Raw genomic sequence first — 25,556 nt, 5'->3', positions numbered from 1 at the left:
TGGGTACTCAGGATGTGTGCAGCACAACTGGCAGGTGTGTTTACAGACATTCTTAATCTCTCCCTCTCCCAGTGTAGAGTGCCCTCCTGCTTCAAAACACCCACCATTATCCCTGTGCCTAAAAAGACCAAGGTAACATGTCTGAATGACTGGCGTCCTGTCTCACTCACCTCAATAATAAGCAAATGCTTTGAGTGGCTGGTCAAGGACTACATCTGCGGCATGCTACCACCCACAATTTGCCTACCGACACAACCGATTGACAGATGACGCAATAGTCAGCTCTATGCACTGTCCTTACACACCTGGAGAAGAAGGATGCTCACAAGAGAATGTTGTTCTTTGACTGCAGTTCAGCATTCAACACCATAATTTCCTCCAGGCTCAACAAGAAGCTCAGAGACCTCGGCCTTGACCCTGTCTTGTGTAGCTGGACCCTGAACTTCCTGCCAGATTGCCGGCAGGTGGTAAGAATGGGCTGCCTCACTTCTGCCCCTCTGACCCTCAACACAGGTGCCCCTCAAGGCTGTGTCCTAAGCCCCCTCCTTTACTCTCTGTACACCCATGACCGTGTCACAACCCATAGTTCCAATCTGCTAATTAAATTTTCTGATGACGCTACACTGATTGGCCTAATCTCAAATAATAATGAGGCAGCCTACAGAGAAAAAATCATTACCTTGACACAGTGTTGTCAAGAAAAAACCTCTACCTCAATGTTGCAAAAACAAAGGAGCTGGTTGTGGACTACAGGAGGAATGGAGACAGGCTAATCCCTATTGACATCAATGGATCTGGGGTTGAGAAGGTGAACAGCTTTAAGTTCCTTGGCATACACATCACCAAAGATCTCACGTGGTCTGTACATACTGGCTGTGTGGTGAAAAAAGCACAACAATGTCTCTTTCACCTCAGATGGTTGAAGAAGTTAGTATGGGCCCCCAAATCCTAAGGTTTCTACAGGGGCACGATTGAGAGCATCCTGACTGGCTGCATCACTGCCTGGTATGGGAACAGTGCTTCCCTCAATCGCAGGACTCTGCAGAGAGTGGTGCGGACAGCCCAGCGCATCTGTAGATGTGAACTTCCCATTATTCAGGACTTTTACAGAGACAGGTGTGTAAAAAGGGCACAAGGGATCATTGAGGACCCAAGATGAATGTCTGGCAGCTCTTGGGCTGTATTCCCTGGAGTTCAGGAGAATGAGGGGGGGATCTCATTGAAATATTCTGAATGTTAAAAGGCCTGAATAGATTAGATATGGCAAAATTATTTCCCATGGTAGGGGAGTCTAGGACAAGAGGTCACGACCTCAGGATTGAAGGACGTCTATTTAGAACAGAGACGCAGAGAAATTACTTTAGTCAGAGGGTGGTAAATCTGTGGAATTTGTTGCCAAGAGCGGCTGTGGAGGCCATCATTGGGTGCATTTAAGGCAGAGATAGATAGGTTCTTGATTAGGCAGGGCATCAAAGGGTATGGGGAGAAAGCAGGGGAGTGAGGATGACTGGAAGAATTGGATCAGCCCATGATTGAAACGTGGAGCAGATTCGATGGGCCAAATGGCCTACTTCTGCTCCTTATGGTCTTATTGTCCAAACACAAACTGGTCCAGCTGCTACCATCTGGGAAATGGTACCGCAGCATAAAAGCCAGGAACAACAGGCTCCGGGACAACTTCTTCCACCAGACCATCAGACTGATTAATTCGCACTGATACAATTGTATTTCTACGCTATATTGACTGTCATATTATACATACTATTTATTACAAATTACTATAAATTGCACATTTAGACGGAGACATAACGTAAAGCTTTTTACTCATATATGCGAAGTATGTAAGTAATAAAGTCAATTCAATTCAATTCAAAATGCTGGAGGAACACTGCAGGTCAGGCAGCATCCGTGGGGAGGAATAAACAGTCGACATTTTGGTGTTGCAGCCTGAAACATCGACTCTTTATTCCTCTCCGTAGATGTTGCTTGACCTGCTGATCTCCTCCATTGTTCTGTGTGAATGCACTGTAGATGGTTCAAGCTCATTTCAGCTAATAACTAACTGCATATGAAGAAAGTTAATAACAGATGCCATGTAGTATTACCCTGAGTTGTGCTGTCTTCTTACACTGACCCATGGAGTTAAACCACTCAAAACGAAATCAAGAAATACAAACATTGAAAGGACCCTGGCCATTAAATTTATTTATTATTGATTTTTTAATACATTAATTTTAATTGTAAAAAATTAAGGCATGCTGCCAATTGCACATAATCTGATCTTTGGTTGAGTGAACCATTCTGTCATCTTTACAGCGACCAGAGAAATCAGTTCAAGGTTGAAAGCATAAACCTCAAAATCAAACATTGTGTCTTAGGCTAGATTCAATTGTTAATTAATTCTCATTTGTTTCAAGAAGACCTTTTATTTTTCATCAAGAAAGAATATTTTATTAGATTGGACACCATTCCTATGTACTCTTTGTAATCAGAAGTGCAGCAGTCGACAGTAAAATTGACATCACAGTTACCTTTGGTGTAAGTTGGACGAAGCCAGTAAATAGGGAGGTCACCGCACAGTTCCAAAACCTTAGGGCTCAGGAAGGCATGGTCTTTGATTGGTTGGTCTGCAGCCATCCAGATAAGAGACTCTTCTTCAAACTTTGCTGGCATGATTTCATCTTCCTTAAATTGGAGAACAGTAACATGCATTTCATTTGGTTATCAATTATTCAAAAATAATGTAGTTATCAACTCTCTGCAATGTTATGGGAATACTAAAGGGAGCTCTACTGTCAACGTATTGCAAGGATTTCTTGTTTTAAACAGTTATTTTATGGATGAAAGGTTCTATGTTCTCAGAACAGAAATTCTCTGTTGTACCAGTTTAGTTGTTATTACCGTAAATATTTAAGGAAACATTTAACAGGATTATTTTACATCACAGTAAAATTTTAATGTGGTGTTTACATTTCCAGAGCTTTTTGTGACTACATTTTCAAATTGATTTTTTAGAAGTATCACCCAAGCAGTACCATTTCTGAAGTATTTTTATGAAGACAGTTGTTCCGTACGGCAACTAGCTCGACTCAGCTCAGCTATGATTATCTTGATCACTTCAATATGAGCAGAGCTGACGCTTCCAGTCAGGTCAGTAATAATTACAAAGACTGGGTGGAGACAAAGGCAACTGTGGACCAGGCCGCAGAACACTCTGCAATCTAGAGCGCTTTTCCTCTTGAAATGGTACCTCCGGAAATATCTAGAATTACACCCATATTGCCACAAGATGGCGACATTAGCCCAGGAGTGACTTTGCATTGATTCACTTACTACAATGATGTTTGCAATCCATCATCAAATGTCGACAAACCTACTGCTGTACTCTGGGACAAGCTCGTGCTGAAGTTATTGGAGATATCATCCCTCCACAAGTGCATAGTTCTTGCGTAGATAGAGAAAACTTCTCCTCTTGATAAGCCGTTTCACCAAGGAAAATTCAGAAAAAATCTAATTGACAGAAGAGATATTTCTGAGTGTTCCCTTTTAGGCATCTCTGAGAAAGGGATCTGGTGGAATATCTTGTGAAAAGGGCACCTTGCATTGCTCAGACAGGCATAAAGAAATGCCTTGATCTCGCTTAAAGGTCTTGTACTCAAGTATCCTGAAGAACAATGTCAGTTGGCAATTTATTTGGCAATTCCACGTGAACAAAGACAAAAAATATCAGAATAGTTTTTGATTTCTTTTCACTAATACAGTATGATCTCATGTTATGAGCATAGATGTTTCTACATACAATCAATGATGTATAAACATTTCTCTGACTATTATTAGGATTCAGTGAAGTCATGAAAATGTATACTCTCTAACAGTTTAAAGCTAAAAATCTCCAATTAAAATGTCGGAAAAATTCATGTAATGACATGTTGAAGCACACATTTCCTGGACTAGGTGCAAAAGGTTAAAACTGCCAACTTTCTTGTTTTTCTCTCAGCTTAGTAATGAATGGCCATTAAGTATATTATGCAATCTCTTATACCAACCTGTACTAAAAAACTACTGTAGGCCTTTGAATATTAAAGAAACAATTTATAAATTCCCATATTCTCATATCAAGATGGATTTAAAAATATGCTACATAGTACCTTGTAGCATTTAGAGGGCATTTTGTAATAACAGCAAAATTGTTTTTAGTTATCATGCTGAAATTTCCCTAATCTTTCTTGAAGGTGCTGGTATATATTTTGCACTTTAATTAAAACTGATGCTTGATAGTAACACAGTGGCTGATTGCCAGATACTTTCTGTCAGATTTATTAAATGCTCATGCAGTGATTTTGACAACACCATTCCCTTGGTTCTTTTATTCCACTTGTTGTCACAACCCTCATTTCCTTGCTCGATCAATTCTCCGTTTTTGCACAATCCTCCCACCCCCATTTCCATTGCTCACTACACCTCAAACCACGCCCCCCCCCCACACCAAATTGAAATGAACTTCAGGATCATATTTCCCTGAGAGTCATTAGATGGATTGCAATTTATGGATCAGTAGAACTCCATCTCCTGTCACAAAATTTCTAATTGTCCAGATCTGTGCCTCAGAAATCAAATGCTTATTTCTGGACTCTCATTATTTTTCCAACCTGTCTGTTCCTTCACAATGTAATGACCCTTCTACTTATGCTTTTGTCCCTCCAAATAATTTTCAGATCATCTTTGTCCTTTCTTCATTCTAGATATTACAAAAGTCAATGATCAGAGGATTCTAGAGAGCAGGCTATTTTGGACTGGGTTTTGAGCAATGAGGAAGGGTGAATTAGCAATCTTGTCGTGAGAGGCCCCTTGGGTAAGAGTGACCATAACATGGTGGAATTCTTCATTAAGATGGAGAGTGACATAGTTAATTCAGAAACAAAGGTTCTGAACTTAAAGAGGGGTAACTTTGAAAGTATGAGACGTGAATTAGCTAAGATAGACTGGCAAATGACACTTAAAGGATTGACGGTGGATATGCAATGGCAAGCATTTAAAGATCGCATGGATGAACTACAACAATTGTTCATCCCAGTTTGGCAAAAGAATAAATCAAGGAAGGTAGTGCACCCGTGGAAAGAGAAATTAGGGATAGTATCAATTCCAAAGAAGAAGCGTACAAATTAGCCAGAAAAAGTAGCTCAGCTGAGGACTGGGAGAAATTCAGAGTTCAGCAGAGGAGGACAAAGGGCTTAATTAGGAAGGGAAAAAAAGATTATGAGAGAAAACTGGCAGGGAACATAAAAACTGACTGTAAAAGCTTTTATAGATATGTAAAAAGGAAAAGACTGGTAAAGACAAATGTAGGTCCCCTACAAACAGAAACAGGTGAATTGATTATGGGGAGCAAGGACATGGCAGATCAATTGAATAATTACTTTGGTTCTGTCTTCACTAAGGAGGACATAAATAATCTTCCAGAAATAGTAGGGGACAGAGGGCCCAGTGAGATGGAGGAACTGAGCGAAATACATGTTAGTAGGGAAGTGGTGTTAGGTAAATTGAAGGGATTAAAGGCAGATAAATCCCAAGGGCCAGATGGTCTGCATCCCAGAGTGCTTAAGGAAGTAGCCCAAGAAATAGTGGATGCATTAGTGATAATTTTTCAAAACTCGTTAGATTCTAGACTAGTTCCTGAGGATTGGAGGGTGGCTAATGTAACTCCACTTTTTAAAAACGGAGGGAGAGAGAAACTGGGGAATTATAGACCGGTTAGCCTGACGTCAGTGGTGGGGAAACTGCTGGAGTCAGTTATCAAAGATGTGATAACAGCACATTTGGAAAGCGGTGAAATCATCGGACAAAGTCAGCATGGATTTGTGAAAGGAAAATCATGTCTGACGAATCTCATAGAATTTTTTGAGGATGTAACTAGTAGAGTGGATAGGGGAGAACCAGTGGATCTGGTATATTTGGATTTTCAAAAGGCTTTTGACAAGGTCCCACACAGGAGATTAGTGTGCAAACTTAAAGCACACGGTATTGGGGGTAAAGTATTGATGTGGATAGAGAATTGGTTAGCAGACAGGAAGCAAAGAGTGGGAATAAACGGGACCTTTTCAGAATGGCAGGCAGTGACTAGTGGGGTACCGCAAGGCTCAGTGCTGGGACCCCAGTTGTTTACAATATATATTAATGACTTGGATGAGGGAATTAAATGCAGCATCTCCAAGTTTGTGGATGACACGAAGCTGGGCGGCAGTGTTAGCTGTGAGGAGGATGCTAAGAGGATGCAGGGTGACTTGGATAGGTTGGGTGAGTGGGCAAATTCATGGCAGATGCAATTTAATGTGGATAAATGTGAAGTTATCCACTTTGGTGGCAAAAATAGGAAAACGGATTATTATCTGAATGGTGGCCGATTAGGAAAAGGGGAGGTGCAACGAGACCTGCGTGTCATTATACACCAGTCATTGAAAGTGGGCATGCAGGTACAGCAGGCGGTGAAAAAGGTGAATGGTATGCTGGCATTTATAGCAAGAGGATTCGAGTACAGGAGCAGGGAGGTACTATGCAGTTGTACACGGCCTTGGTGAGACCACACCTGGAGTATTGTGTGCAGTTTTGGTCCCTAATCTGAGGAAAGACATCCTTGCCATAGAGGGAGTACAAAGAAGGTTCACCAGATTGATTCCTAGGATGGCAGGACTTTCATATGAAGAAAGACTGGATGAACTAGGCTTGTACTTGTTGGAATTTAGAAGATTGAGGGGGGATCTGATTGAAACGTATAAAATCCTAAAGGGATTGGACAGGCTAGATGCAGGAAGATTGTTCCCGATGTTGGGGAAGTCCAGAACGAGGGGCCACAGTTTGAGGATAGAGGGGAAGCCTTTTAGGACTGAGATTAGGAAAAACTTCTTCACACAGAGAGTGGTGAATCTGTGGAATTCTCTGCCACAGGAAACAGTTGAGGCCAGTTCATTGGCTATATTTAAGAGGGAGTTAGATATGGCCCTGGTGGTTAGGGGGATTAGAGAGTATGGAGGGAAGGCTGGTGCAGGGTTCTGAGTTGGATGATCAGCCATGATCATAATAAATGGCGGTGCAGGCTCGAAGGGCCGAATGGCCTACTCCTGCACCTATTTTCTATGTTTCTATGTTTCTAATATGTACAATGAAAAATAATTGTTTTTGTATGATGTCATGTCCAGTACAAAAATCTGACAGCCAATGATAAATGATTTTATATTCTCTGCTAAATGAAAAGGTAAAAACAGCAGGTGCTGCAAGCACACAGCAGGTCATTCAGCATCTGTGGAGACCAAAACAGAGCCAACAATTCAGATTGAAATGCTTCACAAACATTAACTTTGATTCAAATAGAATCGTAGAGTCACACTACTTGAAATCAGGCCCTTTGGGCCATCTGGTCCACAACAAAATACAAGAGATTCTGCAGATGCTGGAAATCCAGTGTAACACACAGAATGCTGGAGGACCTCTGCAAGCGAGGCAGCATCTGTGGGAAGGAATGAATAGTTGACTTTTTGGGCTGAGACTCTTCATCAGAGCGGGAAAGAATGGGGGAAAATGTCAAATTAAGATGGGGGAGGGGAAGGAGTACAAGCTAGAAGGTGATAGGTGAACCCAAGTGAGGAGGAAAGTAGATGAGTGGAGGGGGTGTGAAGCGAGAAGCTGAGAGGTGATATGTGGACAAGATAAAGGGCTGAAGAAGAAGGAATCTGATAGGAGAGGAGAGTGAACCATAGGAGAAAGGGAAGAAGGATAGACATCAGAAGAGAAGTGATAAGCAAGTAAGAAGAAGAGGGGAGAGGGGAGCCAGAATGGGAAATGGAAGAAGAGAGGAAGGGCAGGGGAAGAAATTACTGGAAATTAGAGAAAAGCTGTCAGGTTGGATGTCACCCAGACAGAATATGAGATGTTGCTCCTCCAACCTGAGAATAGCCTCATCTTGGCAGTAAAGGAGGCCATGGACTGACAAGTCAGAATGGGAATGGGAACTGATCATTGACCATTGGTTGGCCACTGGGAGATCCTGCTTGTTTTGGATGGAGCGAAGGTGCTTGACAAAATATTTTCCAAATCTATGTTGGGGCTTATCGATGAGGCACAGAGGAGGCACTGGATGCTGTAGGTGACCCTGACAGTCTCACAGCTGAAGTGCTGCCTCACTGTGAAGGACTGTTTGGGCTCTGATTGGAGTTGAATGGACAGATGTAGTTTTCTATTGCTTCAGGGTTAAGTGTCAGGAGGGAGATCCATGGGGAGAGGCAAATGAACAAAGGAATCACGGAGGGGCCAGTCCCTGCAAAAAGCAGAGACTGGGAGCAAGGTAAGATCCCAGTGAAGATGGTGAAAGTTGCAGAGAATGGTGTGCTGGATCCAGAGACTCATAGGGTGGTAGGTACGGGCATGAGGAACTCTATCCCTGTTAAGGCGACTGGAAGATGGAGTGAGGGCAGATGTCTGGGAGATGGAAGAGATAAGGTTGAGGCCAACATTAATGGTGGAGGAAGGGAAACCTCTGTTCTTTGAAGAAGGTGGACATCTCTAATGTTCTGGGAAGCCTCATCCTGGGAACAGATGTGGCAGAGATGGAGGGACTGAGAAAAGGAAGTGTCATTTTTACAAGTGCCAGAGGAGGTAAAGGTATGTTTGAGGTAGCTGTGAGAGTTAGTAGGTTTAGCAAAGATATCAGTAAAGAGTCTGTCTCTTGTAGAGGTTATATCTCCCACAAGAGAAGCCGAAGGTCCAAAAATATGGACTTCACACACTCATCGGTTTTTCAGCCAGACACTCATTTACCATATCCTCCTGTTACTCTCACTAGCACATGGTGGCACTGGAAGTAATGCAGAGATTGCTACCCTAAAACAGTTGCTTTTAACTTTTTCCCAAACTCCCTATTTTAAGACCATGGGCCTTCACCCTTTTCCCTCCCTATGCCATTTGCGTCAACCTGCACAATGATTTTTGGTACCTCATGCTCCCCCTTGAGAATGTTCTGTAGCTGGTCCATGAAATCCTTGACCTTGGCATCAAGGAAGCGACATATCATTCCAGAGTCTTACTTCCTTTCTGCCCCCCCCCCCAACTATTGAGTCCTCTATCAAGACCTTTCTGCCTTCATCTTCTCTACTGAGGTCTCAGAGACAGTCCTGGTGCCACAGACCTGCCTACTGCTGCCTTTCTTTTGAATGCTCATCCTCCCTAACAGAATACAAAATAGTGTACTTATTTTTGAGGGCAATGGCCACAGGGTGATCTTGCACTATCTCGCTGCTCCCCTTCCTTTCCTGGTGATCACCCAACTACTTTCTGCCTCTACCATAGGTGGGCCCATCTCGCTGAAACACACATCTAAGAACCTCTCGGCATCTCAGATGATTCATAGTGTGTCCAGCTCCAACTCCTGCACGTGGTCAGTCTGCAGCTGCAGCTGGATATCTCGTGGGTGAAGTCCTCAGCGACACTGGAAGTCTCCCAGACCTTTCACAACTTGCAGGAGGAGCATACTACCACTCAAACTGCCAACTGAATGCTCTGAGACTAAAAAAGGAATTCAAGGAAGAAAATTCAATTCTTTATCTGAAGATGCTGCCAGACTTGCTGAGTGCTTCTCAAATTTTCTGTTTTGATTTCACATTCTCCATCTATAATTTCCTAACCAGTGTTGTACAGACCCTTGTCTGCACAGTCCTGTTTGGGTCTGGTGCTACAACTATAAAACAAATGGCAAATATACGGCAGATTATCTTCAGTGGTCATGGGTCTTTGCTGGCTTAGACTTATCCACTAAGATCCAAAACGTAGACCCAGATACCAACTCTGGAAATTCTCCGTGTTTCTTATTGGATGTTTTTGATACTCTGATCAGAGTTGATTATTTGATACAACTCTGTTATGTTACATCAGATCAACCATCTGAAAGCAGGATATAACATCAGAGTTAAGGGTTATTAGCATCATCATTTCTAAAAAAAATTCTTGAGATGAATCAGCAGTTAAACACAATTTTGAAAAGACTTGAGGCTCATTTCAATATGTCTCAGTGGGACTGCTTATAAATTCTCTGGATGGAACTACATTCAGATAAAGCAGGTTTCAGTTTACAAAAAGCATCCATCACTTTTCCCTTTAGATAGTCCTGTGGTTAGAACAAATTTGCTTATTTCCTGGCTAATAATGGTATCTTTATGGTAGGCTTTCACCCTAGGCTTTAAAAAATAGGTGGTGACTGTCAGTAATTGTTTTGGTCCTTATCCCCACCTCTTATCAAAGTTTCCCTAGTACTCACCAGCATTCTGAAATGAAATTCAAAAGATATTTTTGTGACAGCTAGATACAATATTCCTTCTGACTCTTTGTTAACTCAGACATCCCACTTCTCCCGGAAGTTCCGGGAGTCTCCCGCATATTAATAGTGGCTCCCTGATGCCCGCAAATTATATACAATATCACGGAAATCAATTTTTTTGAGAGCGAGTGAGAGAAAAGCAAGAGAGAGCGCGAGAGCGACAATGAGAGAGAGCGCGTGTGAGTGAGAGCGAGCGAGAAAGCAAATGAGAGCGCTTGAGAGCGCGCGAGCGACCACGAGAGAGAGAGAGAGAGAGCGAGAGAAAGAAAGAGAGACAGCGCGAGCAAGAGAGCACCATGGCAGAGTGTTCCAAAAAAATATAAAACATACATTACCCCAGACTACACTAAAGTGTACCCCTGCTTAACAGGGGTCAAAATAATAACTGTTGCTCACTGCACTGTTTGCAACAGTGACTTTTCTATTGTCCATGGTGGGTTAAGACTGTAAAAGACATGTTGAGGTGAGTTTAACAGGTGTCATTCATTCATTAGCATATCTAGCGTTATTTAAACTAGCTGGCCAGCTGCTAAGGAGCTACTCTATTGCAGACATGCCACCTCTCCCGGAAGCCTCCTGCAAATTGATGGTGCTACTTCCCTGAAATGAGTTTTTGCAGGGTGGGATGTCTGTTAACTGCTCCAAACAGAATGGGTTCTAGAATACATTTTACACTATTTTTAAGTCTTTTTCTGTCAAGCAATACAAACTATTTCCTCCAGACGATAGTTGATGGAAAACAACTTCATACCCAAGTGCTGGTTGAATGTATCGGGGTGTAAGCCAAGTAAACAGAAGGTAGACCATATTTTTAACCCTCAGTTATTGGTGTATTTCTAATGATAAGCCAAATGAATATTTGAGTTTCAGGATGCTGAGCTTTACTTAAAATGGGTAATTTATTCAGTGCTCAAAAATCAAGAAACTTTGTTCATACAGTTCAGTAATAATGGGAAGGGGTTTCCGAAATGTTAAGTAGAACAGGATTAGTTTTAGACTGTTGCATTTCTCTTCTACCCATCTGATAACTATTCCGGGTGTCATTATCTGCAGATCAGTCCCTTTAGGATAAGGTTCAACAGGGAAGCAGTGATAGCTATGACAGTTCTCATATGTATCCCTCAGACAAATTGTAACAGCCACGTGGCATTGCCAGCATCTATCAAAATTGCTATAGCCTTAATTTTAAGCATCCAGATTCTTCCAAACAAGCACTGTTACTGTCCAGTTTTCTGTGCACTGATACATGGAAAGTGGGGCTGATGTTTTTATTACTGACCAGCAACATTAGGAAGATCTCATCAACCAATCCACTGATAAACTGACTGCACGGGGCTCGTTCTTGCACTGATTTGATCACCTGTCCACATTGTGCAGGCGAAGAGAAAGTGTTACTCCTCTTCTCGGTGGTCAGTTGGTTTGTGCCTCTTATCAAAAAATAATGGAAATCAGTTACTGCATTTCTGACATCTCCCAGAACATGACCATGCTTTTCCATAAGGGGCAGAAGCACTGTGGGGATGGGAGGGGGCATTTTTGTCTTTCTCTGTGTCATGGGCATAGGTCAGGGTATCAAAAATAATTGTAGAGACTGTCATAACTTTACCCTGTAAAAGAGATCATCAGCCAACAAGACCTAAATCTTTAGAGCAGTGCAGAACTTCTATAACTAATAAGAAAGAAAGAAAAAATATGGTCTCTTAGAAACAGAGACAGGATAAATTATTACCACAAATAATAAACATCAAGTGCATATTTTGTATCTTCTTTCGTTGTGATAGACACAATAAACATAGCAAAAACAATTATTTCAAAAGTTGTGCAAGAAGCATGGATTTAAAAGCATGATTATTCAATATAATGGGAACTCTTCAAGTAAAGATTATTTGCATCAACTAGAATGGCTGTTTCAAGACAGCTTTTTCTTCAATAGTGGGTCAGAAGCAGGATGGCAACAGGATACAAAAGCATATTGCAACATTAGGGGTGGCACCTGGGTCAAACAAAATAGAGTGGTGCCCTTAAAGAAAACCCCTTAGCTGCAGCAGTGAATACATCTTGATCCATTGCTACAAGATGAGAGGTTTTAAGTTTGATGAATGTCATGAAATAGGCCTAGATAAAGACAGGACTCTTAATTTATGCCTATTCAGGGCTCTTTCATCACCATCAGGACTGTCCTTGCAGTGGTTTCACACGTTTCCTGAAGCAAGATTAACACTTACAGTGCAAGTTGCAGTGGCAATGACAAAGGGATTGTATGGGCCAGTATGAGATTGCCATGTGCCCAGTTTCCTTCAGGAGAAAGCACACACCATCTGCGGAGGAACTACCTACTGCTCATTTTGTATTTCTGTTTATGCCAATCACAGATAATGATCTTATTTACATTTTAATTGGGTCCTGCAACAGATAGGGAATATATGCTACATCAACTTTCTACATCACTGTGTCCTCATTCATATAAAATCTTTCTTGAGTTCCTTCTGCTGTGAATCTGGGCGGCTCTTTGCTGTTTGTTCTCTGACAACACAACATGAAAAAGTTGACAGCAACACTGACTTCGTGCAAACCCACTTGTCATACGAAACAGTATTACCAGCAGGACTAAACTTTTAGGTACTTCAAAGGAAAAGTGAAAACTGCTAAACCTGAGGTCAGTACCCTGGTGGTAAGAAGTTCCAGATAAACGTCATGAAGCTTCTGACCTTCCTCGGAGTCCTTTTCTTCCTATTTCAAAGAGGAACGTACATTTGGATACTCTGCAAATTGACTTTGGACTCTCTGAATTGGAAAGTAGAGATGTGATGACTGACAGCATACTCCGCCAGCCTGTTCAACTCCTTCAGTGACTAAAATTTCACATTCACGTTTGCCTAAATATCAAGCAACTAGAATTCAAAACCTAAAAAGAAGCACACATTTTTGGCTCGTCTTTGCTCCTTTTTAACCTGGCATGTCAATATAAATGTATTTATATGGAAGTGCAATCCTGTATTTCTGGTTCACAACGCAGTTTGTCGCTATTATTGACATGAATCACTTATAAAAATCTCAATTTATATCTCCTGGAAAGTTCTACTGTTCTAGTCTGCTGCTAAAATGGTGTCTTTAATAGATTACTCCCGGCTTGTGTCTCCCAAATACACCCCAGAAGGCTTCTCATCATTGTTTTTGTCTAATTATCATGCACAAAAGATCTCTTCAGCACTTCTCTTGATTCATCAGTTCCTTAACATCTCTGTGATTAAGCTCTGTGGAGCCATTTACTTACAAATTTTCTTCATTGCAAATGTAGTTCTCAGATCTATACCTTTTAAAAATATTTTCGGTTTCCTGGTGGCCAGGGGTAGTCAAGCCTTTTGAAGAAAGTATCATTCACTCAAGACATAGTTACAAATAAAGGACTCTTCATTGACTAACTTGAGTGAGAATAGTTGGTGCTCTGAAACATAATGTCAGCACCAGTCAACATGAGAGATAAAACTGGGAAACAAAGCTAAATCTCTAGCTCTAATAATCCCTCTTTTAATTGTGGGCTTATTTAACACATATAAGATGTAATAAGTAGACTTACTTAGATGGTAATGTTTAAGAACATAGAAAACAGGAACAGCCCTTTGGCCCTGAAGTGTATAGTGACCATGATGTTAATTTACACTAATTCCATCTGTCTAGACATGGTCTGTGGTGACCAGAACTGCACACAATACTCCAAATGTAGCCATACCAAAGTTCTATACCTCTGCAGTGTGGCTTGCTAACATTTATACTCATTGCCTTGACTGATAAAGGCAGGTATGCTGCACTTCCTCTTTGCCTCCCTATCTGCTTGTGCTGACACTTTCTGGGAGCTATGGACTTGCACTCCAAGATCCCTTCTATACTTCCAAGGACATTGCTATCAACATTTTTCATATGATTGACCTCCCAAAGTGCAACACCTTACACTTGTATGGATTAAACTCATTTAGCATTTCTTTGCCCATATTAGGTATTGATTCTTCATCCTTAACACCAGAGGTCCCAGTTCTGATGCTTACTCTACCTTTTTCTGGAGTTTGAAACATCTTTGGTTTCCTAGTTCTGGTAAATGACCATTGGTCCAAAATAATAACTCTTTGTTTCTCCCTCTACAGATGCTGCATAATCTATTGAATATTTACAGGATTTTCAGTTATATGAACCAATTGACTAAAACACAATGAATAAGGCTTTTAAGGTGAATGCACATCTGCACTCCTGGATTACTCAGACAGGCACTGTGTTCAAGAGTATTGTTCAGTAAAAAGGCTGTGCAGGTTCCATAAAAGAAGATGGGAGGATCAAAATGCAAGGTTTCTGAAAATTTCTTCACAATCTATTTTAATGAAGGGATATCTTGTACTGACATAGTTTCATATGTCTACTTGTCTTGCTTGTACAGTCACTTATAGATCAAATGTAAGAAAATGAAGAAATATATTTCCTTACTCTCAAATAAAGTAAGAAGTGTTTTTGAATTTCACTAGTTACAAGTTATGTCTAAGTGCCCATTGCGTACATTCATTGTCACTCCCAGAAGCAACCTTGTTAAAATGTGCTTGTTATGCCTCATAAATATTGTGTCATTTCATTGCATTACTCCCACATGTTCTGAAGTGGTTCTTGTGCTTTTTGCAAGTGCTAATGAGATGGCTGTCCATAAAGTGTCCACGAAGTGTCCATAATTTTCAAACGGTTCTCCTATATTGGCCAAGTATAGAATGCATGTTGGTCAAATTGCCTTCTTTTGCTTTATCTTCTCAGTCTCTTATTATATATGCCATGAGGATGGCAATATATCCTACAGATGTTCTACGATTCCAGATGACCAACATACTGAAATCCATAATTAGCTACTCTTCTACCAACAATCATATTTTGCAGTACCGATGAGTTTGAAATTATCATTCTATTTCTCCTTGAGTTATTGACGCATTGCTCTGTTGGAAGTGGGTTTGCTAAAATAATGGGAGCTCACCGTATTAGTCTATGATATGAAAGTGTACTTATTGGCTAGATTATTAAGGTTATAAGTGGAATGTTTTAAACCTTCATACTTCTTGACCTTGTTAGTTTGTGACCAAATGTAAAATTTCTTTGCTTTCTCTGAAGCATTTTGAGCAATTGAACTTGCATATTTGTTAGCTACCAAAAATGACTTTTCTCTTGAGTCCTCAGTCTGACTTAAAGCTCCCTATCAATATCTATCTGCAGAAAAGGGAAAGATCTTATTTATAAATCTTTGACGTCAGCTTTGTGATTTATATATTTTAAATCATGCAGCAATGGGGCGGGGGGGAATATCAAGCAATAAACATTTATCATATATATATTTTTTTCCCTCTCACCCCTTACCGGGTGGTGTATGTGTGTATTTTTCCCTCAATCTCGAGTCCTCTGCCAGCGGCCTGGAAACTTGAGGGCTCAGTCCTGCTGAAGGGTCTCAGCCTGAAACGTCCACTGTTCTCTTTTCCATAGATGCCGCCTGGGCTCCTCCAGTATTTTGTGTTTGTTGCTTGGATTTCCAGTATCTGCAGATTTTCTCTTGTTTGTTTTCAGCGCAGTATCCTTGCTGTTCCTAGTAGTGTGCACTCTTCTAGACCGAGATCTCAGATGTTGTTCCCAGAATTTGCTGGTGGCACTCTCCCAGTCTAGGTGTTTCAGCTTCAAGTGCTCCTATCACTACTGTGATTACCCTGGCTTTAACCTTCCACATCATTTCTATCTGCTCTTTCAAGCCCCGGTAATTCTCCAGCTTCTTATATTCTTTCTTCTTGATGTTACTGTCATTTGGGATTGCCACATCCATTACTATTGCTTTCTTCTGTTCCTTGGTCAATATTAATACGTCGGGTTTGTTGGCCAATACCTGCTTATCAGTCTGTATTTGGACTCCCAAAGGATCTTAGTTCTGTCATTCTCCACTACCTTCTCGGGTACCTCCCATTTGAACTTGGGACTGTCCAATCCATACTCAGCGCTGGTGTTCCTGCAGCCCGGTTGTGCTGTTCAGTCTATGCTGTCCCTGCCTGCATCTTGCATCTTGCTGCTATGTGCTGGATGGTTTCAGCAGATTCCTTGCACAGTCTACACCTTGGCTCTTGTCTGGTGTGACAGACTCCTGCTTCTACTGCTCTTGTGCTCAGTGCCTGTTGTTGTGTAGTCATGGTCAGTACCTCTGTGCTGTTCCTCAGTCCTGCCATTTCCAGCCATAAGACTTTCTTATGTCAGCAACCTCTGATATCTGCTATATATGATAAATGTCTACTGGTGCATGATTTTAAATTCAGATTCAACATCTGTATAGTTTCACCTCCTAGTTTATCAGTTGGCCAATGTGTTGTTAAATTTATAACTAAAGAGGGACCCTTAGCAAAGTCAGTTTTCCGATCCATACCTTCAGCTTTGGTAAATTCAAGACGGAGTAGATGCGGACGTCCTGCCCTACTTCTGATGCTGTTTCTATTCCTATTCACTTGTTTGTTGCTTTATTTATCTGTCTATTGAATACAGTTTGTGTTTTTGTTGTGGAAGTCATGTCGCCTTCGGTCATGTTCCTTTTTCTCTTCAGATTGACAGACGATTGTTACAAATTTCTTGCAGGCCTTTTAACAATTGGCTTGTCCCTATATGGTCCAATATAAACAGCGGCCCTGTTTCAGTCCACTGACACCTTTCCAACTAGAGTTTGTTACTTAATCTAACCATTTTAAGGCAGACTGAAGCAACTTACATCTGAAGATTCAAACTCATCAGGGACCAGTTCTCCTACTTGTATTTGCACTAAATGTGTTCCTACTGGCAGCATACAGTGCTCATAGCAATCACATATACTTACTGTATGTGAGACTATATACAGATTATCAGATGTAAACCCACCATCCTGGTCAAAAATGTTTTCTGAGCCCTTAGACCAAGAATTCTCACTATCTTTCCTAACAACCTGTCAATTTAATAAAAATCACATTCATTTTTTCAATTAAAATCTTAATTGAACATAGTCCCTCAAATTGCAATTATATATTTTATGAAATCTTCGACTGAAAGGTGTTAGGTGACTGGTCAAAAATTAAAGTCTAATTAAGCATCACTTTCTCTAGATTAGTACATGTATAGAATCCTCATTATTTCAATTTTCCAACCTGCCACAGACATTATTTAAGGTGCCACCTCTTTCTGTCTCAACTGAATGTAATTTGCATATCAGTAATCCTATTAATTAGTCCAGGTGGGCTCTGGCTACTAATAATAGACAAGGGGGAAGGTATAATGTACTGCGCTGCTCATTTATAATGGAGTTACTGCTAACCTGTCATATGCAAATTGTTCTGATTTTAAAAACTACATGATTAAAATGAAGGATTCCTGAGTTGAACCTACTTTATAAACCATTATTCATCTTGCCTGCTATGTTATCAGGCATTAACCTATTTAGTTTAGTTCGGTTGTGCATTGTGCACACATCTCTGTGTTTTTCATTTCGTACCTTTCTTATGGATTGTCAGGCAGCAGACATCAGATGTTTTTTCTCAACAATGTCAGCGTATGAAATTCATAAAATCTGAGCAACTAGGCCAGCGTCCCTTATAAATCTGAATGTCACACTCTTGGGGAACATCTTACCCTGCAGCAGGCTGTATCTTTGACTGACTGACATGGCGAGGAGGTCTAGGGAAATCAAGAGGTCTGCAATTTATGCATACATTCAGTTGAAAGATGCTGCAAACCACAGCTCTAAATAGAATTATTAGATTCACTTTCTCCTTCTAAAGATTTTGTTACCTGGGTCTTGCAGATCTAAAATCATTAGAAATTCAAATCCACTTAACACCTACAAGCTCAAATGAAACTGCTTCTGTTTTCAGACTCTCGATATCCGGCAGATGTGCTTTAGCTTGCGCTTTGATGTAGCACTTCTCTCCTCCAGCAAAGCGAATTCCTGTGATTCCCTGTTCAACAGAAATTACCTGCAGTTAATAATCTATATGCATGTCTGTAGCTTTTCATGTTACTGGGAAGAAAGAAAAAGTGAAACAATTTGCAGTTTTGTTCTAAGCTATTCAAGGAACAAGTAGCCCTAGCTTAAGAGCAGCCTTCAGTCCCCGAGCCAGAGCCTGTGGTTGAAGCCCCGCTCCAGAGACCTGTGCACTCAATTCAAGCTGCACCGAGGACACGTAAAGCTATCATCCTCTCAGGTGGATGCAAACATTATGTGAAGAAGGATGAGGGGGGCTCTTCCTTGTGTTGCGACTCATATCTCCCTGGTATAATACCACACCAGAAGATTATCAGAGCATCGCCACTTTGCTGCTTTGGGAGATTGCTGTGTACTCCATTTCCCACACCACAGCTTAGAAAAAACACATCAATGATATTAAATCACCTGAGATTATAACACACCATGTTAATGCAAATTCTTTCTTTCTTAGCCCTGATATATTTAGCTCATTGGAATGTGCCTTAAACTACATTAATAAAGGTATTACTTAGAAAAGCATTGATTCCCAAATAGTCAGGGAATGTAACTGTTTTACATAAAGTAACACAAAGACAATTATCATTCGTCCCCTGTCCCAGTGAAGGAACGTTAGAGGTGAAATTTAGATCGTCAGTTCTCTGTTTGTCCGTGGTTCGACTGTGTGGATCTCAAATTAGGCAACCAGCATTTTCACCCAAAGGGGACTGAAATGTTATGGAAAAGTAACCCGGTGCTGGGCTGTAGGAGCCTAATGCAACTTGCAAGAAGCAGAATACAAAACCTGTTCTGCCCAAAGGGCACTGGAAGAATAGAAGCCAGAAACATCTTAGAAACTGGATGTTTGGAGCCAAGAGGGACAGGCATCAAACCATACAGTGATAGAGCACAACAGTGCAGAAATAGGCTATTTGGCCCATCTAGTCTATACCAGGGGTGCAGTGCTATCCAGAGCGCACCCAGCACATCTTTAAGAAAAAACGCCAAAGTAAACAAGCTAATTCATTAGGTGCCGCCCAGAAGTCAGTCTTCATTAGAGGAACTGAGGTGGAGAGGGTCAATAACTTTAAATTCTTCAGCATTGAGTATCGACGTTTCTCTCTCTGAAAAGTGTCAGAGGATCTGTCCTGGGACCAGCACGTAACCGTCATTACAAAGGGAGCACGGCAGCGCCTATATCTTATTAGAAGTTTGTGTAGATTCAACATGTCACCTCGATTCTGACAGCCCTGTCTTTTCAGCCTGTCTGGGCTAGCATTAAAATTGACCAAACAATGGAACAGCTAAAGGCTCCAGTGCCCTGGAAAGAGGAGTGAACATCGCGTACAGCAAGTGAAATCGGCAATCACCTCTGATCTAGGCCGACATTTACGTGTCAGGTGGCACCTAATGAATTTGCTTGCTTATTTTGGCTTTTTTCTTAAAGATGTGTCGGGTGCACTCCGGCTAGCACTGCACCCCTGGTCCATACTGAACTGTTACTCTGCTAGTTCTGTCGACCTGTCCTGCATCATAGCTCTCCGTACCTCTCCCATCCATGTACCTATCCAAACTTCTCTTAAAAGTTGCAATCAACATCCACTACCTCTGCAGGCAGCTTGTTCCACACTCTCAACATCCTCAGACTGAAAAGTTCACACTTAGGCTTCCCTTAAGTATTTCACCTTTCATCTTTAACCTATGACTTTTAGTTCTAGTCTCATCCAACCTCAGTAGAAAAGCATGCTTGTACTAATACTATCTATACCTTCATAATTTTGCATACCTCTGTGAAATCACCCCTCATTCTCCGAAGCTCCAGGGAATAAAGTCTTAACCTGTTCAATATTTCCCTAAACTCAGGTACTCAGGTTCCAGCAACATCCTTTTAATTTTCTCTGTACTCTGTCAATCTTATTGATATCTTTTCTGTAGGTGAATGACCTGAACTGCACACAATACTCCAAATTTGGCCTTACCCAATGTCTTATGCATCTTCAACATCACATTCTGCAATCGGTACTTTAATTTATGAAGGCCAATGTGCCAAAAGTTCTGTTTTGCCTGGCTTCATTAAAATCCTGCCCCCTGCTACTGCACTGAATGGCAGATTGACACATATCAGATTTCCTTCCTTGAAGTTTGACTTATAGCAATTGGATAGCAAATCAAGACACACTTGAATATAAAAATGATTTCAGACAAAGATAGATTGGTATAATTCCTTATGAATCAATATACATGTCATTAACAAGAACCTGAACAACTTAGAAATGTATATGACCTTAAAGGTCACAAGAACATCTCAATGTGTCTAATGAGAACATAGAAGAACAAAATATAGTGCTGAGACAGTTACTAAATAAAAACAGAACACAAACAAAGAAGACAGAAATCCCAAAGTCAGATCAAAGAACCAGGTCTTAGGGGATCTTGGAAAAGGAGTGGGGGGAGAGGCTTAAGGAGAGAATTTCAAATGGTACTGCTGGTGTTGAAGGCAAAATTGCCAATGGCAGAACAATTAAAACTGGGAATGATGATGGCCAAAATCAGAGGGCTAGAAATATGCTGAGAGGTTACAGAACAAAAGAGATTACAGAAAAAAGAGGGGACAAGACCATGAGTGTGTTCAAAAGCAAGGATGAGAATTTCATAGACTACTGTGATTTAAACAGGCAGGAAAGTTATGGGTCAACAGAACTGTGCAGCTAGGGATATACACAGCAGTCTTGGATGACTTCCGGCTTTTGCAGAGCAGAATGAGGCAGGCCAGCCAGGAGTGTGTTGGGAGAGTCAAGTCTACAGTTAACAAAGACAAGTTCTGAGGGTTAAGCAGCACATGAGATGGGGCTGGTGTGAATCAGGCATTGTTAAGGAGACGCAACTAGAAAGCCTTTGTGATAACAGAAATATGGAGATGGGAACTCATATCTATCACACAGGAGAAACAGATGACCAGTATAGAGAACAGTTTAGGAGAGAAATTGTGGTGTAGAAAATAACCACAAAATGGTGACTTTCGTCTGCCCTATATTTATTTTTTTTATTCAGTATGCTGGGCAGTCTTTTATTTTGTGAAAATCTGATGTGGCTCAAATTAGGTGGTGAATTAAAGCTAGTTGTCTCCACCACTCATGTGGAAAATGACAGAGTTCTGGACGATGTGACTCAGAGGCAGAAGTAGGAGGATGTCAAGGATACTGGAAGCAAAGCTGTGGATATGAGGAGAAGCCATTGCTGAATGTTCACTCTCTATTGTTTAACAGCCAAGAATGAACTAAGTGAATACCAAATGGCAGCGGTGACTTGTGAGAAGAGGAAGGTGAGGTGACTATGTCAATGACAGTAAGATAGTTAGGGAAGACAAAGGGAGGTACATTACTGAGATGCCATTAGTGATTCTAATCAACACTGTGGTGGTGTGAAGAGGTCTGGAAAGTTTCAAACTCAGAATTTTTATGAAGTCGTGTGTGCATTTGGGAGATGATAACATGCATAGGAAGATTGGAGAAGAAAGGAATATTAGAGGCAGGGGAATAGTTTACAGGAATGGAGAGCATGGTTTGGCATTTTGAGGAGGTGAATGATAATGGCATAATACCTAACTATAAGACCTATTAGCAGTGTCACCTGACAAAAGGAGATAGGAAGGGAAATTGGATGGTCAGTAGTCCATTGCAATACAGTGAAGGGTTAGAGATGTGCAGAACAAGTTTGCAGAGGGCATTATGGGGATGAGGAAATGTTGAAAAAAGTGAATTTGGGAGTAGGACAGATTTGGTAGGCTCAGTTCTTTTGACAATAAAATTCCATGGGCTCTTTGCACTCATTGGAGGAGATGGGAGAAAAAATCTAAAAGGCAACTTTTAGAGAGGAAAGAAACTGGAAGTTAGTTCTGCATTTCAGAATTATCTTGTTTTTCTTTAGTGATTTGTTTTGGTGGACAAGAGCAGGGATTTGGCAGAGTCAAATCCAATGAGGAATGGGTAAACAAGGTGCCATCCATGTCTATTCATATCTGCATTCTTAAAAGGTGTCAACTATGGAAACATTTCTTAAGATTTAATTCACAGTTTGACTTACAGTTTGAAAATCATGAATTTCCACTGCCTCTTCATTACCACTTCCAGTTCTGAAAGTCTCAAGGTTGTTTTCAGTGTCAATCTCCAGCGATGCATCCTTTACCTTTCCATTGATGCTCATGCTATAATGCATATTGTACACCTGCAATCAGAACAGTGGTGTTATTGGCAATCGGTCACGTTCCATGAATGGAACGTGCACTGCACATTCAACATCTGCTTAAGATGGCTGTGTATTTCTGCTTTGTATAAATATGACGAAGTAAGACAACTGATTCCTCTTTTAACAGAATAAAAATAGAAAATATTGGGAAAACTTAGGCAGATCAGGTACTATGTATGGAGAGATAAACAAAGTTAATTCTTTAGCTTCTTTTCAGCTAGAGTCGAGTGGAGGAGTGATATGGAATTTGTCAGTGTTGCTGTGAATACTAAAAGATGCTGAAAAGACAATGTGATAGGATTGCATTTAGAAAATTCCTAGTTTCCCAGATAACCAAACCAGTTCTGGTTCCAAATGCACGGGGCTATCTACTTCACTCTCTGCTCTCAAATGAGTTATCAGTTTTCAAATGTGCTAAAGATAAAACTCTATTATTTCCTGACTCACAGACTGTTCTTAAACTAGCTCCTAAGAGGTGCTTAAAAGCTAACTTGACTGATGATTAGGAAAGCCTTCCATCCTATCCATGCCTCGTTTGATTCTGTGAACAAATTGGACTATTTCTGTTTTCTGGAGAAGCAGAGGCTGGGAGGAGACATGATGGAAGTTCAGAAAATTGTGAGAGCATAGATAGGGGAGCCAGCTGGTATCTTTTTCCCAGTGTCAAAATATCTAATTCTACAGGTGAGAGGGTGTAAGTTCAAAGGAGATTGGTAGGTGCTTGGAATGTGCTTGTCAGGGGTGGTAGTCAAGGCATATACCATAGAGGCATTTAAACAGCTCCAATGAATGTGCAGAGAATAGTGGGATATAGACATTGTGCAGGAAGGATTAGTTTAGATAAGCATCTAATTACTCATTTAATTAGTTTGGCTTAACATCATGGGCAAAAGGCCTGTTCCTGTGTTGTACTCTTCTATTCTATGTGCATGATTAAGCTCTATCTGTTAATCATCCCCCAGAGATACAGATGAAAACAGGTCCCTTAACCCAAGTGAATTTGTGATGACCATCAACCACACATTTATATTTCAATAACATTACTTAACTTTATGTTTCCCATATTCCCCCAAATCCTGCAGTTGACCACTTACCGACACACAAGGTGTATTCCTTTGAAACGTAGGAGGAAATCAGAACTCTCAGGGGAAACCCTTACAGTCACGGGAAGAACTTACAAGTCCACACAGTGAAGGTCAGATTGAACCTGGGTCTCTGGTACAGTAAGGCAGCTGTGCCATAGTGCTGCCCATGTTAGCAAATATCTGAAATTTGCGCCTTCATGAAAATTTAAAAAGGCTTACATTGCTATGTAATTTCAACTGCAAAGAAGAAAAAGCTAGCCATTTAACTGCTATACTAATGCAGAGGAATGAATGTTGTAAGACACCTATCTTGTATAAGGTATCACTTATCAAACATAAAGGTTATGTACACTTGAATACCTTTCCTTCTGTTAAGTGCCAGTTCAATGGCCTCATTTTTAATATATCATCAGTGTTGATGTGACATACATTCATGTAATTAATTGTTTTATTAGTGCTCTCTGTGAACCAACTGTTCTGATTCATTGCAGTATATCTGCAACTATAATGTGTGCAAGTAAATGGTGGCAGATCTGTACAATTTTTCTGCTCATGTAGAAGACGGTGGCTTGGCTGCCTGCTTCCACTTCATCAAACTTCTCAGCACGGAAGAATGAGTGTGTGGTATGACCCACTGAAACACTTCTAAACTTCATTGAGGAACACTGAATGCAGACTTGATAAAGGAAAATATCACACACACTAAATGAATTATTGGCTCATTTTGAATGTGAAATAAATCATTCTGCATTATCATTGTTTCTTTGTTTCTCATATTGAAAAATATGTACTGAACAGTGTGACAAGAATACACATAGATTAAGATGTAGCTGTCCTGTGCTGGCACCAGTGGGATCAGCAGTTGGTCTGCCACCTGTCTTTAGGAGAGAGAGAGATAAGGAAAACAATGGAGCAGCATTTGGAGATGTTAATGAAGGAGGGAGAGCTGTCAAGATCGGCTCCCCCTTTGAACCCTGAACTGTTTGAAGTGATGGACAGGCGATACCCCAGCAGGGGAATAAAAAGGGACAGGTTCGCTAAGGCAGGACACACACACGACACCCGAGGTAACAAGACCCTGGAAGCGGTGCGTCTCTCACAAGTCGGTGGGAAGTACCGGGCCATAAATGCACAGGGTGGAAAGGCACGATTGGCGGGAACCTGGTGTGTGTCCACCCTTGCCTGGGTGCCAGGTTCACCGCAGGGAAACGATCGTATCTGGAAACGGAGGGGTCACGGTTGGTGACCTCAGATGACATCGCAAAGGACTCGCCCGAAAGCTGACTGCGAAGGTCTGTGTGGAAGCTGTGTTGAATATTCATTCATTTTGCTCTCTCTCCTCCTCCCCCCCACTGTCCATCACCACGGCAGCGATTACTGCGAACTGAACTGAAGTAAATTGAACTGAACTTTGTGTCACTTTGAAACTGGTCATTTACCCCTAGACAACAATAGAGCTTGATTGATCCTGTTATCTGAATTCTGTGTACATGTATGTTTATCATTGCTGAACTGTTGCATTCATTATCCTTTTGATTAGAGTACTGTGTTGCTTGTTTCTTTAATAAAACTTTCTTAGTTCTAGTAATCCAGACTCCAACTGAGTGATCCATTTCTGCTGGTTTGGCAACCCAGTTACGGGGTACGTAACAACAGCAATACAAATTTTTCAAAATGGCCAGGATAAATAAATTGGTCAGGCCTGCTGTTTTATTTTTAGACATTTGTTCAACATGAAGCTTTTCCTGTTACTAATGTAATTTCTTTTATAGCATTTTTTACAGGATTTAATGTGGCTCAAGTCTGACATTAGATGATGACAGCTGAGCAATATTCCCCCCTTTCAGACTACTTTACAAAAAGAGAGACAAACGTTTCTGCTGTTTCC

At 41.0% G+C, this 25,556-nt stretch overlaps 1 protein-coding gene across 1 annotated transcript in view; it reads right to left on the bottom strand.

Moving 5' to 3' along the window:
• The window catches only part of cnmd (chondromodulin), an 83,301-nt gene that overhangs the window by 41,908 nt on the left and 15,837 nt on the right, over window positions 1–25,556 (bottom strand). The window contains exons 3-5 of the mRNA XM_072264371.1: window positions 22,422–22,562; window positions 18,220–18,333; window positions 2,532–2,685 (exon numbers count right to left, since the gene is read on the bottom strand). Coding sequence (XP_072120472.1) covers window positions 2,532–2,685; window positions 18,220–18,333; window positions 22,422–22,562 — 409 coding nt within the window. The remainder of the gene's footprint in view (window positions 1–2,531; window positions 2,686–18,219; window positions 18,334–22,421; window positions 22,563–25,556) is intronic.

Source organism: Mobula birostris, chromosome 7 (genome assembly GCF_030028105.1).
Source record: "Mobula birostris isolate sMobBir1 chromosome 7, sMobBir1.hap1, whole genome shotgun sequence".
Lineage (NCBI taxonomy): Eukaryota > Metazoa > Chordata > Chondrichthyes > Myliobatiformes > Myliobatidae > Mobula > Mobula birostris.
Note: the sequence above shows the minus strand (reverse complement) of the source record. Positions and strands in the feature narration are given on the sequence as shown.